Here is a 16,654-nt window from a genome sequence, read left to right as displayed (position 1 = left end):
TGTAGCCAGAAGTGGCTAGAGCACAGATGTGGAGGAGATCACAACAGACAAAGAAGAGGAAAACTCACACAGGAGTCTTTTTTTTTTTTTTAAGATTTTATTTATTTATTTGACAGAGAGAGATCACAAGTAGGCAGAGAAGCAGGCAGAGAGAGCGGGGGAAGCAGGCTCCCCGCTGAGCAGAGAGCCGGACGTGGGACTCGATCCCAGGCTCCTGAGATCACGACCCGAGCCGAAGGCAGCAGCCCAACCCACTGAGCCACCCAGGCGCCCCCACAGGAGTCTTAAGATTGGTAGCCATCCTGGTGACTGAGGTGGTCATCCCATGTCCAAGACAGACAACTTTGTATAAGGACAGGAATAAAGAGAGGGCATCAAGTTTCTGGGTTTTATTACCATTCAGGCCAGGTTACTACCAGCCAGAAGGCAGGCAGGCTTCTCCCCATAGAGTAGCCACAGCTAAATGATTGCAGCCTGAGCAATCAACACGAAAGTTTTGCAATAAGACCATACTCCTCAAAAAACCCCTGGAATGAGAGTCAAGGGAGAGGAAAGTACTCACCAAATTGGCACTGTGGCTCAGAGTCCAGATGAAAAGACTCAAGCCCCATGTTCCAGCACCAAATGATGAGTTTTTGGAGTAGTGTTGTTGGGGTCCGGAGATGATGGCCAAGAAAAAATTCTTGAAAAGATGATTTTATTAAAGCACAGGGACAAGACGCGTGGGCATACAGAGCTACTGCACCAGGGAATTGGGAGGAGCAACTGATTATATACTTTGGGGCTGGAGGAAGTAAATATAAGGGAAGTTCCAAAAGTATGTTCATGTTGAATACCTGAGACTTTGCTATTTGTCAAGCCAAGGTTATTCTTCTGTCTAGAAAGGCATTCACATTAGGACAGTTTGGAGCGTCCTGGAACAATGTTATACTTTGCCTGCCTAAAGTATTTGTCAATGGGCTGCAGGTTATAAGGACATTTAATTTTGTCTACATTTCTTTCTGCCTGTTTCCTACACAAGTACCATCCCTAAGTAAGGGCAGATTACTGAGTCCTCTGTGATTGCCAAGAAGCAACCAGTTTGGGAAGACCAGAAAGGAGTGGAAAGATACATGATTAACTCAGGTTACCTGAATGTTGTGAAATCACAATTCTTAGGAGTAACACATACAAAAAAATCAATGCGTAAAATGAACAAATGAGTAAAAAAGCATAGATAACTTTTTTAAATATTGATGAGTCACTTCTCAAGTGTTAATTCTCAAGATCAGCAGGTTTAGTTCAGGACTGAGCTCTGATAACCTTTGCAGTTTTTTCACTCTTAAATATTTAAGAGTTCCTAAAAGTTCACCTCCGAAAGGGTTGGGGTCAAAGTTAGAAGGATCCCTCTACCCCAAAGACCGAAGTTGTGCAGCATTCCACAAGCTCTGAGTTAACACCCTGGAAAAGGCCCCCATGCTCCACCTCGCCTGGAGCCACGCCCAGATCCAAAGGGTAGTACCCGCCTCTAGCGCCTAGACTCTGAGCCCCGCAGAAAGAGGAGCCACTGTCCAGTGCGGCCAACCAATGGCCAGGGAATGGGGGAGGGACCTGGGGGGTGTCCGACCAATAGGAATGCGGCGGGGCAGGAGGGCGAGCCTGGTCCAAGGTGGCGGGGTTCGTAGCCCCAGCCCCCGGCCGGGCTATGTGGAACCCTCCGGGTGCTGCGGCATGCGCCGCGGCGCTCGGAGGCGCCCTTTTCCTGCTGCTCTTCGCGCTGGGGATCCACCAGCTGCTGAAGCAGAGGCGGCCGACTGGCTTTCCCCCCGGGCCGTCGGGGCTGCCATTTATCGGCAACATCTACTCCCTGGCCGCCTCCGGCGAGCTTCCCCACGTCTACATGAGAAAGCAGAGCCAGATATACGGCGAGGTACAGCCCCACGGGCTGCGGGTTGGGAGGGCCCGGGCCTTCCTTAGGGGGGAGCTGGACGGCCGCTCCTAGTCCCTACCTGTCGAGACACCCCTTCCGCGAACTAGCGACTTGGACAGAAACGGGCTTCCGCGGTCGGGGTGGGTAAGAGTCCCACCGGAGGCCGCGCCCCGCCAGGGGAACTCCGCCCAGCCAGGACCTCCACCCTTCCGACGCCTCGCGCGATCAGAGCGGCAGCTTGTGGCAGTGCTCCCGCGCCTGCGCCGTGGGTCCCGGGTCCCGAGGGCGCCAAGGTTGTGCTCCGCGCCTGTGCAGTGGGGCCCTGGGCTATTGGGGTGTGGTTGTTCGTTTGCTTGTGGGGTTTTTGTGTTTTTTTTATTGGTCGGCTGGTGGGTGCTAGACGTGTGTGCGGTTCTACCCGTGGCTTCTTGTGAAAATGAGACGTCCAAGTTCTAGGTCCAGATTAATGTTAATCTAAGGGTGGCTGGTCTAGGCATCTATTGTGGGTATTAGAAAGCACAGGTGAAGGCCCCAGGCCAAGATAGGCTCTGGAAAATAAGTATGAAAGAGCGAGTGAATTAATGAGTAAAAATCGGTGCGGAGTCCTACAGCGCAGTGAGCAGTGTGGGCCTGACTGGCCAGGAGCATCCTCAGAGCAAACACTGGGACTGCGCTGCCGGGGCGGGGGGGGGGGGGGCAGCCTCCCTTCCAAGGTGCCCTGACCTAAACTCAAAACAGTCCCGCCGACCTACCTCCGGCCTTTGCAGAGAAGCAAAGTGCAGCACAGAAATGCCGAGGGACTTGCACACAGCCGGGCCGCTGCTCCCTGCAGAGCAGAAGGCCAGAACTCCAGCGTGTGATGGGAAGCGTGTCGTGACCTCAGAAGGAGACAGAAGTTTCCAGAGCATTGGCGCTGGCTGTACTCACCTGTTCTGTATAGAATCCATTCGTGCCTTCACGCCTGTGCAGCAACAAGCCAGGCTCTGCCAGGTGCTGAGGATGCGGTGAGGAAGGCAGACACTGCCTGATGTTAGGGAGCTGGAGCCTGGGGAGAGCGCGCGCCTCTAAATATCGACCACAAATTGTGCATGCTTTGAAGGAATAGTATAGTGTTGCTGTTTACCAATACCAATTGTGGAATTTCAGGTTGGGGCTTAAGTCTTTATTTAAACCAATGTTTATAGGAATTATCCTAGGTTTCTGCACCTCTCTAACGGTTGACATTGTAAAAGGGAAAGTAGTCTTACCTAAAGCAGATGTATATAATTCTTACATTTTATTGTCAACCTCCCAGTGCTCTAGGAATGAATGGACTTCTGTGATTGCCATTGATTGTATATGGTCTCTGGCTTGTTGGTACCATAATATTCTCATAATATCCTAGAGAGGATTCTAAAATGTGGAAGCATGAGACTAAAAGTTGAGTCCTCTTGTCATGTAAAACTCAATTTTTCTCTGAATTTTAATTTTTCCTCATGAGTAATGATAATAATTAAAACCAGTAAAATGCTACTCACATGTTCTGGTTATTAATTGCAAAAGAATTTTTTAGACCTATAACGTAAAAAGTATCTTTAAACCAATTATGTAAAATTCTATCTTGCAGAATAGGAAATTGTTTTTCTTATATTCCCTGTGCTGTACACTTTATTCCCATGACTTATTCCATAACTGAAGCATTGTACCTCCCGCTCACCTTTATCCCTTTTGTCCACCACCCTCTCTCCTCTGGCAACCACCAGTTCTCTGTATTTATGAGTCTGTTTCTGCTTTTGTTTGTTTTGTTTTTAGATTTTACATATAAGCGAAATCATATGGTATTTGTCTTTCTGTAGGACTTATTTCACTTAGCATAATAGCCTCTGTGTCCATTCATGTTGTCATCTTTTTTAAGGCTGAGTAATACTCCATTATGTATGTATACATTATATTTCATCTTTTTTAAAAAAGTTTTTATTTATTTGTTTGACAAAGATCACAAGTAGGCAGGCAGAGAGAGGTGGGGAAGCAGGCTGCCTGCTGAGCAGAGAGCCCAATGTGGGGCTCAATTCCAGGACCCTGAAATTATGACCTGAGCTGAAGGCAGAAACTTAACCCACTGAGCCACCCAGGTGCCCCTATATTCCATCTTCTTCATACATTCATGTATTGATGGACATTTACATTGGTTCCGTATATTGGCTATTATACTTATAAATGCTGTAATAAACATAGCAGTGCATGTATCTTTTTGAAAATAGTATTTCCAGTTTCTTTAGACAAATACCCAATAATGGAATTACTGAATTGTATGCTATTTTTTTAAAGATTATTTGAGAGAGAGAGAGAGAGAGAGAGAGAAAGAGAGAGAGGATGCATGGGCCCATACAAGTTGGGGGAGGGGCAAAAGGAGAGAGGAAGCAGACTCCCTCCTGAGCACAGAGTTGTTCCTGAGGTCACTGTGTAAGTCAAAACCAGAAGTCAGACATAACTAACTGAGCCACCCAAGTGCCCCTGTATACTATTTTGAATTTTAATTTTTTGAGGCACCTCCATACCGTTTTTGCAGTGGCTGCAATTTACTTTCTCACCAACAGTGAGAACATTTTTCTCCACAAGGGAACCTTTTTCACCACATCTTTGCCGACACTCATTATTTCTTCTTTTTGATACCAGCCATTTTTTTTTTTAAGTAGGCCCCATGCCCAGCGTGGAGCCACTTGGGGCTTGAACTCACAGCCTTGAAATCAAGACCTGAGCTGAGATCACGAGGAGGGACTGATCTACCCAGGCACCCCAGATACTAGCCATTCTGACAGATATAAGGTGATATCTTATTGTGGCTTTGATGTGCATTTCCCTGTTGTTTAGTAATATTGAGCATCTTTTCATGTGTCATGTGATATATGTATGTCTTCTTTGGAAAATGCCTATTCAGGTCCTCTGCGCATTTCTAGTTGGATTGTTTTTCTCGTGTTGAGTTGTATAATTTCTTTATATATTTTGGATATCAAACTCTTTTTAGATATATCATTTGCAGATACCATCTCCTATTCAGTAGGTTGCCTTTTCAGTTTTTTGTTGCTGTTGCTGTTTTTGTTTTTTTATTGGTTTCCTTTGCTGTGTAAAAGCTTTTCTTTTGGTGTAGTCCCAATAGTTTATTTTTGCTTTTGTTTCCCTTGTCTGAGGAAACCTATCCATAAATAAATTGCTAAGAGGAATGACCAGGAGATTACTCTCTATCTTCTCTTCTAGGATTTTTATGGTTTCACGACTCACATATAGGTCTTTAATCCATTTAGAGTTTATTTTTATATATGGTATAAGAAAGCCATCCAGTTTCATTCTTTACATGTATTGGTCCAGTTTTCCCAGCATCATTTGTTGAAGAGACTGTCTTTTCTCCATTGCATATTCTTTTCCCCTTTTCTGTAGATTGACTATTTAATCAGCAGTTTATTTCTATGCTCTCTTTCTGCTCCAGTAATCTGTGTGTCTGTTTTTGTGCCAGGATCATAGTATTTTGATTTTTATATCTTTGTAGTATATCTTGATATTTGGGATTATAATATCACTAGTTTTGTTTTTTTTTTTCAAGATTGTTGTGGCTTTTCAGGGTCTTTAATGGTTCCATACCAATTTTAGGATTATTTGTTCTATAATTTCTAGTTCTGTGAAAAATGCTCTTTGTATTTTGATGGGAATTCATAAATCTTTAGACTGTTTTGGATAGTTTGGACATTTTAAAAATATTGGTTCTTCTAATCCATGAACATGGAATATCTTTCTTTTTGTGTCATCTTCAATTTTTTTATTAGTGTTTTATAGATTTCAGAGTACAGGTTTTTCACCCCCTTGGTTAAATTTATTCTTGGATATTTTATTATTTTTGGTGCTATCATAAATGTAATTATTTTATTAATTTCTTTTTCTGCTACTTTGTTATTAGTTATGGCAATGCAACAGATTTCTGTATTTTTTTTAAGATTTTATTTATTTATTTGACAGAGAGAGAGAGAGAGATCTCAAGGAGGCAGAGAGGCAGGTAGAGAGAGAGAGGAGGAAGCAGGCTCCCTGCTGAGCAGAGATCCCGATGCGGGCCTCCATCCCAGGACCCTGAGATCATGACCTGAGCCAAAGGCAGAGGCTTTAACCCACTGAGTCACCCAGGCGCCCCAGATTTCTGTATATTGATTTTGTGGTCTACAACTTTACTTATTCACTTGCTACTTCTGATACTGTTTTGGTGAAGTCTTTAGGGTTTTCGATGTATGGTATCTTGTCATCTACAAATAGTTTTACTTCTTTCTTACCAATTTTGGTGCCTTTTATTATTTTTCTTGTTTGATTGCTGTGGCTAGGACTACCGGTGCTCTGTTGAATGAAAGTGGTGATAGTGGACATCCTTGTCTTGTCCCTGATCTTAAAGGAAAAACTCTTAGTTTTTCACCATTATGTGTGATGTTAGCTGTGGGTTTGTCATATATGGTCTGTATTATATTAAGGTATATTCCCTCTAAACCCACTTTGTTGAGAGGTTTCTTTGCGAATGGATGTTGAATTTTTTCAAATGCTTTTTCTGCATCTATTGAAATGATCATATATTTTTTTAAGATTTTATTTATTTGACAGACATAGCCAGAGAGGGAAAACAAGCAGGGGGAGTGGGAGAGGGAAAGCAGGCTTCCCACTGAGCAGGGAGCTGCATGTGGGGCTTGATCCCAGGACCCTGGGGTCATGACCTGATCACGAAAGGCAGAGGTTTAATGACTGAGCCACCCGACACCCCTGATCGTATTATTTTTATCTTTCATTTTGTTTATGTGGTGCATCACTTGGATTGATTTTTGAGTATTGAAACAGTCTTGCATCCCCAGAATAAAAAGGAGAGTGCACCAAGAAAGGCTTCGTAGAGGATGTTCCCTAAAGATTTGGTATGGCAGACAGTATGGCAGTGAAGGGAGGCATTTCAAGTGAGAAAACAGCCCAAGCAAAGGTTGAAAAGTGGGAGACAGTCGTTTATCAGTTTTCATCAATGGCTTTTTTCTCATCCCTCTCTTAATAGCAAGTCACCAATGGTGTTCTGTAATAGTATACTTAGATGTATGTCTCCATATTCAACATACAGTTATCAGTTACCAGCATCTGCTACATACTGTCCTAGGTGTGAAGATATATAGTAAACAAAACAGTAGTAAAAATCCATGTCCTAGTGTAGCTTACGTTCTCCTGAGTGCCAAGGTGGGCGGGGAGGAGATGGACAATATAAATAGAATAGGTGAATCTATAATACATCAGAGTACAGCGTGTGAAGTCAACTAAATTAGGTGGGAGGAGATGGAGAAGGCTAAGGGGTAGAATTTTAACTGGGGTAGAGCAGGCCTCACCACAAAGAAGACATTTGAGCAAAGCCTTAAAGGAAATGAAGGAGCAAACTCTAAAAATAACTGGGGAAAGAACATTCCAGGCCAAAAGAACACATACAAAGGCCCTGAAGCAGGAGGATGTCGTGTTGAGAATCACTTATAAAGAAACAAGTTGAATGTGCTTTTGGGTAAATTGGAAGGGGAGATGAACCATGAGAGACTATGGACTCTGAAAAACAATCTGAGGGGTTTGAAGTGGCGGGGGGGTAGGAGGTTGGGGTACCAGGTGGTGGGTATTATAGAGGGCACGGATTGCATGGAGCACTGGGTGTGGTGAAAAAATAATGAATACTGTTTTTCTGAAAATAAATAAATTGGAAAAAAAAAAAAGAAACAAGTTGAGAGGCTGTTGTGATAGCATGGGGGAAAATGAAGATGGCTTGGATCAGAGTGTCAGGGATGGAAGGGTAAGAAATTGCCGTCTCCTGCATATATTCTGAAAATAGGAGCAATGGGATTTGAAGCAGTGATGCGGGGTTGGGGAGAAAAATAGAGTCAACACAGGCAGTTTGGCTCCTGAACAGCTGGAAGGCTGGTTGGAGTGCTCATTACCGAGACACTGAAAAATTGTGGGCAGAGCTGGTTTGCAGGGAGGGGAAGAAACTTGATGACCACAGACTGACTTCTAGAAGGGAAAGAAAGTGTTTCACAAACCTTTACTGAAAGTCCTTGAAAACAGCATATACTAGAATAGATGCTACTTCAAATGACAGTTTCCCCAGTTTTACCCTCAAATAGGGGACCAAATATTTGAGTGAAGGTAGATTATATAACAACTTTCTCAAGCCATGGCTCCTCCTTGGTCTTTGTAATCCAGTGTCCATACCTAGTGGCTTCCCCCTGCAGTATGACTCTCCTGTTTGTTTTTGCTCCATATTCACACAGCTTTCAACCCACGGGGTCTTCTACCATTCTTGTGAAACCATCCGTCTGTTTTTTTCCTGCATTGGAACAACTAACTGCCTGTTCACTAATGCTATCCTTTCCTGCTGTGATACTTGTGATTTATTATAAGAAATACATACTTGTTTTTTGTTTCTTCCCTTGGAATTTCCTAAGTGTTGAAACTAATAAAGGTGTCTTTTGTTATTCATGAAAAACCCTTTTCAACCACACCTGAGTTTATGCTAATGAGGTATTTTTTGGACAGTCCCTAAAATGGGAGTTTATTGCCAGGAGAACCAATCACGATTAGAGGGTTCGAACTCTCAGTCATACCCCCACTACCTCTGGGAAAGGGAGAGAGGCTGGAAGATGAATCAGTCACTATGGCCCATGATGTAGTTAATTTTGCGTAGGTAATAAACATCCACAAAAGCCTCTGAATTAGAGAGTTCAGAGAGCTTCCATGTTGGTGAATGGGTAGAGGTGAGCAGAGGATAGAAAGCATGCCTGGGCAGAACCTGGACACTCCAGTCCCCTTTCCCCATACCTTCCCTATGCATATCTTCCATACGGCTGTTCCTGATTTGTGTCCTGCTGTAATAAACCATTAGTCTAGTAATGCTTTCCCTGAATTCTCTGAATCACTCTAGGATATTAATGGGACCCAAGGAGGAAGTCGTGGGAACCTCTGATTTATAGCCTGTTGGTCAGAAGCACCTGGACTTGCTAATAGCATCTGAAGTGGGGACAGGGAGCAGTCCTGAGGGACTGAACCCTTAACTTGTGGGCTCTGACACAATCCCTGGGTAGATAGTGTCAGAACTGAGTTAAATTCTAGGATACCTAGCTGGTGTCCCAGAATTGCTGAGGTGTGGAAAACCCACACAGCTGGTGTCAGAGAGTTGAAGTAGAGTGTTGAGATTATAGGAGACACAGGAGGAGGCATTTTCCCTTTATATCTGTTAAAATTACACTTCTGGGAAATGACTTTAAGACCATTCCATTACTGCTTTGGGAACTGAAAGAGTCCCACTTTTGCTCAGCTGGTAGCCATTCTGTTGGCACTGAAACTCTTACACTACCACTTTTGACTAATGCCACTGCTTGTCACACGTAGTCCGTGCTACTTCCCCGAAGTTCTGGACATTTCTACTGCTTGGTTGGCAGAGCCTTTCCCTATGCCAAAGACTCTGTTGTTCAGCGGGTGCTTCTGTTCCTACTTGGAGGTCTTCACCACAGTTTTTTTCCTGTCATTACTTCTGCTGAACTTCCTGTTTCCCATTAAACTTCCTTTTTGGGATTTTTTCCCCCAAACTAGTGTAAACCATAGTTAAAACTCCTCTAACTTATTTGCACAGAGATGAGGGTTGACTTAGTATTTTGGCCCTAAAAAGCTTTCAGCCAGACCTTGAGAGAATCTTTGCACCGCACTGATAAAGTAGTATTGTTCGCTCATTGTACTAGCTGGAGTAGACTACGGGAGGTGTTCCGTTGTAAGTGAACCTGAGGTGAAGCGCATGAGAAGCTCCAGCAAGACATAGGATGGATATTCTGTCTTGCCTTCCCCTTAGCTGAAGGGCATCTGCCTGTGCCTATGTGGTAAATGCCTTTTCTCCAAGATCAGATTCCCTTTGGGGCCAGCTGTGTTAACTTCATGAAAGTCAGGGACCCAAATAAAATGAGCCTTATTTTAATACATTTATACTTCAAAGTTATCTCTCAGGTTACCCCCTCCCCTATCTAAGCCTGGAGTAATGAATAATACAGAGATGATGCTGCTTCCTCACTTATCTTGGAAATAAAAAGAGATTCCTAGATCTCACTGAATGCATTGAGTTGGAATGAATCTTAAGAGAATCCAAAGCGGGGCACCTGGGTGGCTCAGTGGGTTGAGCCTCTGCCTTCGGCTCAGGTTGTGGTCTCAGGGTCCTGGATGGAGCCCCGCATCAGGTTCTCTGCTTGGTGGGGAGCCTGCTTCCCCCTCTCTTCCTGCCTGCCTCTCTGCCTACTTGTGATCTCTCTTTCTCTGTAAATAAATAAATAAAATATTAAAAAAAAAAAAAGAGCATCCAAAGCAAGTATCATATTTCCTGCGGCTGCCCTGAAGCCCAGAAAGGTTAAGGGTTCTGCCCAGGTTCCTATATTTGTTTCATGACAAAGCTTAAACTAGAATCCAGGCTTTCTGAGCCCAGTACTCTTTTCCTTATAGCATTTATAAGATTATGTTTTCAGGCACTGACCGGGTAATGAAATCATCATGATTGCTATGCCTTGTAGACAGAAGACACTCAGAAATTGTCAGTTGAATAGTACCTCCTGCCATTTTCAGGAAAGTAACAAATACTGGGAAAACTGGGCTTAGCACTTGTGGATTTCCATAGTTTATTTCTCCATTTCTCCATTTTGTCATTTAAATGTTGTATTTCTTTTCTTCTCAAAGATCTTCAGTTTAGATCTCGGAGGTATATCAGCTGTGGTTTTAAATGGCTATGATGTGGTAAAGGAATGCCTTGTTCATCAAAGTGAGATTTTTGCAGACAGACCATGCCTTCCTTTATTCATGAAGATGACAAAAATGGGAGGTATGTTTATTTTCACCTATTTAGTTAATTTTGTGGGGACACAGACACTCAATTCATAGTATCCTCCTTTTGCCTTGAGTATTTCCACCACACTGACACCTCATCCAGGCTTCCTTAGCCTCTCCCAGGGTTACCTTGGTAGTAGCATATGCCTTTAATGGGAGAAAATCTGTCTTCTAAAATCTAGAAACAGAAACAGAAAATTTCTGATTCTATAAGGATGATTTTCAGTTGTTTTCTTAGTCTAAGATACATGCAGTAGTTTTTCTTTTGTAGATAAGACTTATTGTAATAGTTAGATAATAAAGTCACTTGGTTTAGTTCATCCAGGATGAATTACACAGGACTGTCTAGTTTCTTGTGGTGGGAGAATTACAGGTCTTTTCTGCCTATCCCCAGATAAAAAGTAGGCAAGCTTTATCTGTTGACAATATTCTGTGGCAGGGAACAAGGTCTCGTTTAAGTTTTAGAGAAAGATTTGGAGAAGCATGACTAACCATCCTTTTTTATTCTGTAGCATTTTTAGGTGTTCGATACAGGAATGTAGGAATGATAAAGTTTTTTTAATACTTTTTTTCCCCCCCAGGCTTACTCAATTCCAGATATGGCCGAGGATGGGTTGATCACAGAAAATTAGCTGTAAATAGCTTCCGCTATTTCGGATATGGCCAAAAGTCTTTTGAGTCTAAAATCTTAGAAGAAACCAAATTTTTTATTGATGTTATTGAAACATACAAAGGTAGACCTTTTGACTTTAAACAGTTAATAACAAATGCTGTTTCAAACATAACCAATCTGATCATTTTTGGAGAACGATTCACTTATGAAGACACTGATTTTCAGCGCATGATTGAGTTATTTAGTGAAAATGTGGAACTGGCTGCCAGTGCCTCAGTCTTCCTGTATAACGCCTTTCCATGGATTGGCATCCTCCCTTTTGGAAAACATCACCAGCTGTTTAGAAATGCAGCTGTGGTCTATGATTTTCTTTCCAGACTTACTGAAAAAGCTTCCATCAACAGAAAGCCTCAGTCACCCCAGCATTTTGTCGATGCTTATTTAGATGAGATGGATCAAGGTAAAAATGACCCATCATGTACTTTCTCCAAAGAAAACCTCATTTTTTCCGTGGGTGAACTCATCATTGCTGGAACTGAAACTACAACCAATGTGCTACGGTGGGCAATTCTTTTCATGGCCCTTTATCCTAACATTCAAGGTGAGGGTCTTCTTGACTGCAGGGCTGTCCTACATCTAGGGCTCACACAATGTTTTAGAGCCTTTGGCTATCTATGTACAAAACATTTTATTTAGGAATTTCTGCTGTGCTAGCCAAGAAGAAAAATATTTCATAGTTATAAAGAGTTTTATATCTGTTCTCTCAAGTCATGTAAGAACCTCAGAGATAGGTCTTACTATGCCTGTTTATAAAGGAGAGGAGAGGCTAAGTAGCTGATTTGCCCAAGCTCAGGCCCCGGAGTGGCAGAGCTGGGGCCTGAACCCTGCTTTTTTTTTTTTTTTTAATTCAAGTTTTATGTTTCATTATTTCCCTTGCCGAGAGTGATGTTATTCCAATTGTAGATTTATTTAATTTTTATTTTTATTACTTTTAGTGTGTTTTTCACAACAGAGATACTCAGAACATTGGTTTCTGGTGGCACACAATATATAGCATATTTTCAAATAGAACTCCCAGATAGTGAAAAATCTGAATCTAGCTGTCACCAGACCTTGTTGACTTATTATAGGTTATCCAAAGGGAAATGACTTTGGATAGAATTCTAAGAATTGCATAATAACTTGAACACTTTTTCTCTGACAGGACAAGTTCAGAAAGAGATCGATTTAATTATGGGACCCACTGAGACACCTTCTTGGGATGACAAAAGCAAAATGCCTTATACAGAGGCAGTTTTGCATGAAGTTTTAAGATTCTGTAATATCGTGCCATTAGGGATTTTCCATGCAACCTCTGAAGATGCAGTTGTACGTGGTTATTCCATTCCTAAAGGCACAACAGTAATTACCAACCTTTATTCTGTCCATTTTGATGAAAAGTACTGGAGAAACCCAGAAATATTCTCTCCTGAGCGATTTCTGGACAGCAGTGGATATTTTGCCAAGAAGGAGGCTTTGGTTCCTTTTTCCCTAGGTAAGAGAACTTTCACAGGGATACAACTTTAGGACAGAGGGTAGTGATGATTAATGATGTATGTATGACATCTTAATCAGAAGCATTCTGTTGTAGAATTAAAGATTCCAACTCTGAAAATACAGCAGTGATTCTTGCAGGAGAGATTGGTATAATTAGAGGTCATTAACACCAGTTTCTACTCAACAGTTACTTCAGTAACTAGAAAGAAAGTGTTGAGAAGGTCTGGCTTCTTCTGAAACTTTTTTGCTTGTGGATTTTGGCTTGTAATCAAAACCTGTAGAGCTAGAAGTCACTAACAGGTAGCTTGAGAAACTGAGATGCGGGGGAAGAAATGACATCAGAATTTGAAGTGCAACTGAAACATAGCTTTCTTGGTTCCTCATTTATTGTACTTCATCTTCAAAAATATTGCTTCTGTGGTGAAAAAGTACATGGACCACAAGACCCATGGAAGACGGACTGGAAACTCTTCCTTTCATTGGGAAAGGATTCACTTTTTTTTTTTTTTTAAAGATTTTATTTATTTATTTGACAGAGAGAGATCACAAGCAGGCAGAGAGAGAGGAGGAAGCAGGCTCCCTGCTGAGCAGAGAGCTCGATGCGGGGCTCAATCCCAGGACCCTGGGATCATGACCTGAGCCGAAGGCAGTGGCTTAACCCACTGAGCCACCCAGGCGCCCACAGGAAAGGGTTCACTTTTAGTCGTTTGAAATGAAATGCACTTCTGGTCTATAGAACAAAACGGCACTCTTGAGATATGATCTTTCATGGCATATCGTGGGCTGTGTTGCAGCGTGCAAGGCAAGTGTGGAGGGGGATTAATAAGCTTACAGAAGTCCATGATACAAGAGAAGGTAAAGAAATGGGCTCTGGGAGCTGAAGTGCCAGTTGTTATTCCTTTTAATAAGCATAACTGCCTCTAACTTTCTTTTAAATACCAGATTTCCTGAATGGTACCCGTATAGTAGATGTAAATTTTGGTAAATACTATGGATTTTTAAAAATTATGTCTGTTCTTTTCTGTTTAGGGAAAAGGCATTGCCTTGGAGAGCAGCTGGCTCGGTTGGAGATGTTCCTGTTTTTCACAGCATTGCTCCAGCGGTTTCATGTGCATTTCCCACACGGGCTGGTTCCTGATCTGAAGCCCAGATTAGGCATGACATTGCAACCCCAGCCCTACCTCATCTGTGCAGAAAGACGCTGAAAGTGCATGGACATCTTGTGGGAGAATGTTATCTGGTTGCCTTTTAGCCCTGAACCTTGTTTATCTAATCAGTGTGTGTGTGTTTGGACAAAAAGTCACAGCATCACAAAGCCAAATGAACACAGACATGTCTTTGAAAATAGTACTAAAGCAATAATAAGCATTAGCTGTGGTTTTTTCCAAGCTTTTGTGACTTCTAAGGTGGAATTATCTGTGGAGGAAAACAAAGGTGCAAATGACAGATGTTGCTTAAGTAAGCCGGGCCATGGGTGCTCTGAGCACCTGGTACCCTCTTTCGTTTCTTGACTCCATCTTGCTCTTGTCCAGGGGGCTTTGCTTCCAAATGCCAAAGCCAGTTCCCTTCTGATAAGATATTATCATTAATGGGTAGTGTGGTAGGAGTCCAGTTTAATAGAGGACTAAAGAAATTAGAACCTAAATAAATGAGTTTGGAGTACAAAGATATTTTAGACATAGTGGCAGATAATAGAGGAAATACCTATGTATTTAAGAAACTGCCAGTGCTTTCAAGTCTTGCTCCCTATTATGTCTGCCTAAGAATTACCTTGTTCTTATTACAAATGAGGGTCCCTGTGCCCCGGGTATTCATCGTACCACGAGTTCAGTAAAAGGAAATCACAGTAATGTAATTATAATAAAAAATGATATTCCAAAAGTAATTATTCTTTATAGGCACAGACATTTTTCCTAGTACCATTTTTTTTCCTAAACCATCACAGCTCTTAAAGATGGAATCGTTTTACCTTTTAAAGGTCTCCAGCCATTTCCTTGGGTTACTGTTATTTTTCTGAAGAGAATACTGTACAAATCCAAAAAACATGCTTTAGAGCCCGAGTAAATGTGCACATTGGTATGCTTGAGGATGATGGGCTTCTAGTAGTAATGATGCCAGGAAAATAAGCGTGAACTGTGACTGTCCTGCTCAAAATGCTATGTATATTCACCCATTTATAGTTGTTGTAACGTGATTTCTTCTAATGTTTTACATCAAGGATTTCTGCTCTTGTAACTTGGCTCATGAATAGTTACAGCCGTAGAGTAAATGCACTTAACAATGACTTCTTTAAGAATATGAATTTAACTTTAATATTTTCAAGTTTCTGTGTGATGAATCAGGAGTCTTTGCATCTCTGATATATTAAGATGTTTCTGGTTGCAAGAGGAAAAAGTCCTGGGCAAATTTACTTGAATGATAAAGGAGAAATTAGGCGGTAGTTTGGCAGTTTGAGAGTAGGTATGAGCATGTAGGTCATAGGATAGATCGTCAAGGATCTCTTGTTCACATCCCTCAATTTTGCCTCCCAGATGGTCTCAGCTTTATCTTAAGACTGACTTGCGGAAGTACATGTGCTTTGCCTCCTTGTTGAGGCTGAGCTTGGATTGTTTCTGGGGGAGTGAGGGAGCTTTTCAGATATTCTCCCAAAACTGTTCTTTGTGTCCCATAGGTCCTAACTAAGTTACGTGCCCATCTTTTAAACCTATGTCTTTTGAGTGGGATTATGGTTCACTTGGGCCTGACTACTAGAGCCATTGATGGAGTTGGCTTCCTGCAAAGTATATGTGCTACAATGGGGCAGTATAGTTATCTAAACAAAAATAAGGAGAGTTATGAGGAGAAGAGGAACTCCTGACTAGCAGACTAATTATGATATCTAACTCACTGCCCTCTAACCTTTTGCTAAGCCAAGCAACTTTCCCACTTGCTTCCCGGACTCTTGACAATTGTGGTCATTCAAATTACTGTTTGATCTTTGCTTTTACGTTGACACAGCAAATCTGTCATCCCTGGGCCTCCTACTTACTGTCATTTCTCCTATAAATGCTTAGGTTGAACTCTATAGACTGGGGATTCTGGAAGCTTAGTGGTCTGAGCAAAGAATTTAGTGAACTGGAATAGATTATAATCCAAATTAAGGAGTCTTATTTTGCTCTTGAATACTATCACTGTTTTTTTTCTAGGATGGTTAAGACCTTCATAAATCTACAGAGAATAAAGAACATGCTATTTATTTTCTTTACTGTTAGAAATTACCTAAAGGAATGTTCTACTTTTTCTTACTGAAGTTAATACCAACCTGACAAAAATCTTTTACAAAATGTAGATTTTTAACTTGTAAAGGTAAGAGAGCTTTAATCTCACTTAATGTGTTCATGTTGTAGCCAAGAAATAGGGGTTCAGATAGGGGAAGTGATTTCCCTAATTCATTACAAAAGCATGTCCTTCATCCCATATTCTTTTTACTCTGAATGATTTTTACTATGCTTTACAGTTTATTGTAAGGTTGGTTTTTATATAGTGTCAACTGTTGACCGTTTGGGGCCAAGTAACTGTGGTAGAAATAAAATACTGAATTTTTGGAAAAACAAAAAAAATTTTTTGAAGATTTTATTTATTTGAGAGAAAGAGAGAGCAAGAGCAGGGAGGAGAGGGAGAAGCAGACTCCCTGCTGAGGAGGGAGCCCGACATGGGACTTGATCCCAATACTGTGAGAT

At 41.8% G+C, this 16,654-nt stretch overlaps 1 protein-coding gene across 1 annotated transcript; it reads left to right on the top strand.

Annotated features, from left to right (window-relative positions):
• Positions 1-1,649: 1,649 nt before the first annotated feature.
• On the top strand, positions 1,650-15,248 carry LOC122912746 (vitamin D 25-hydroxylase). The gene is made up of 5 exons (XM_044258888.1): positions 1,650-1,909; positions 10,640-10,781; positions 11,368-12,000; positions 12,604-12,933; positions 13,965-15,248. Exons 1-5 carry the CDS (start codon positions 1,685-1,687, stop codon positions 14,138-14,140), a joined length of 1,506 nt encoding a protein of 501 aa, XP_044114823.1. The 5' UTR covers positions 1,650-1,684; the 3' UTR covers positions 14,141-15,248.
• Positions 15,249-16,654: the final 1,406 nt, after the last annotated feature.

The sequence above is a fragment of the Neovison vison genome, chromosome 7 (genome assembly GCF_020171115.1).
Source record: "Neovison vison isolate M4711 chromosome 7, ASM_NN_V1, whole genome shotgun sequence".
Taxonomy (NCBI): domain Eukaryota; kingdom Metazoa; phylum Chordata; class Mammalia; order Carnivora; family Mustelidae; genus Neogale; species Neogale vison.
Note: the sequence above shows the minus strand (reverse complement) of the source record. Positions and strands in the feature narration are given on the sequence as shown.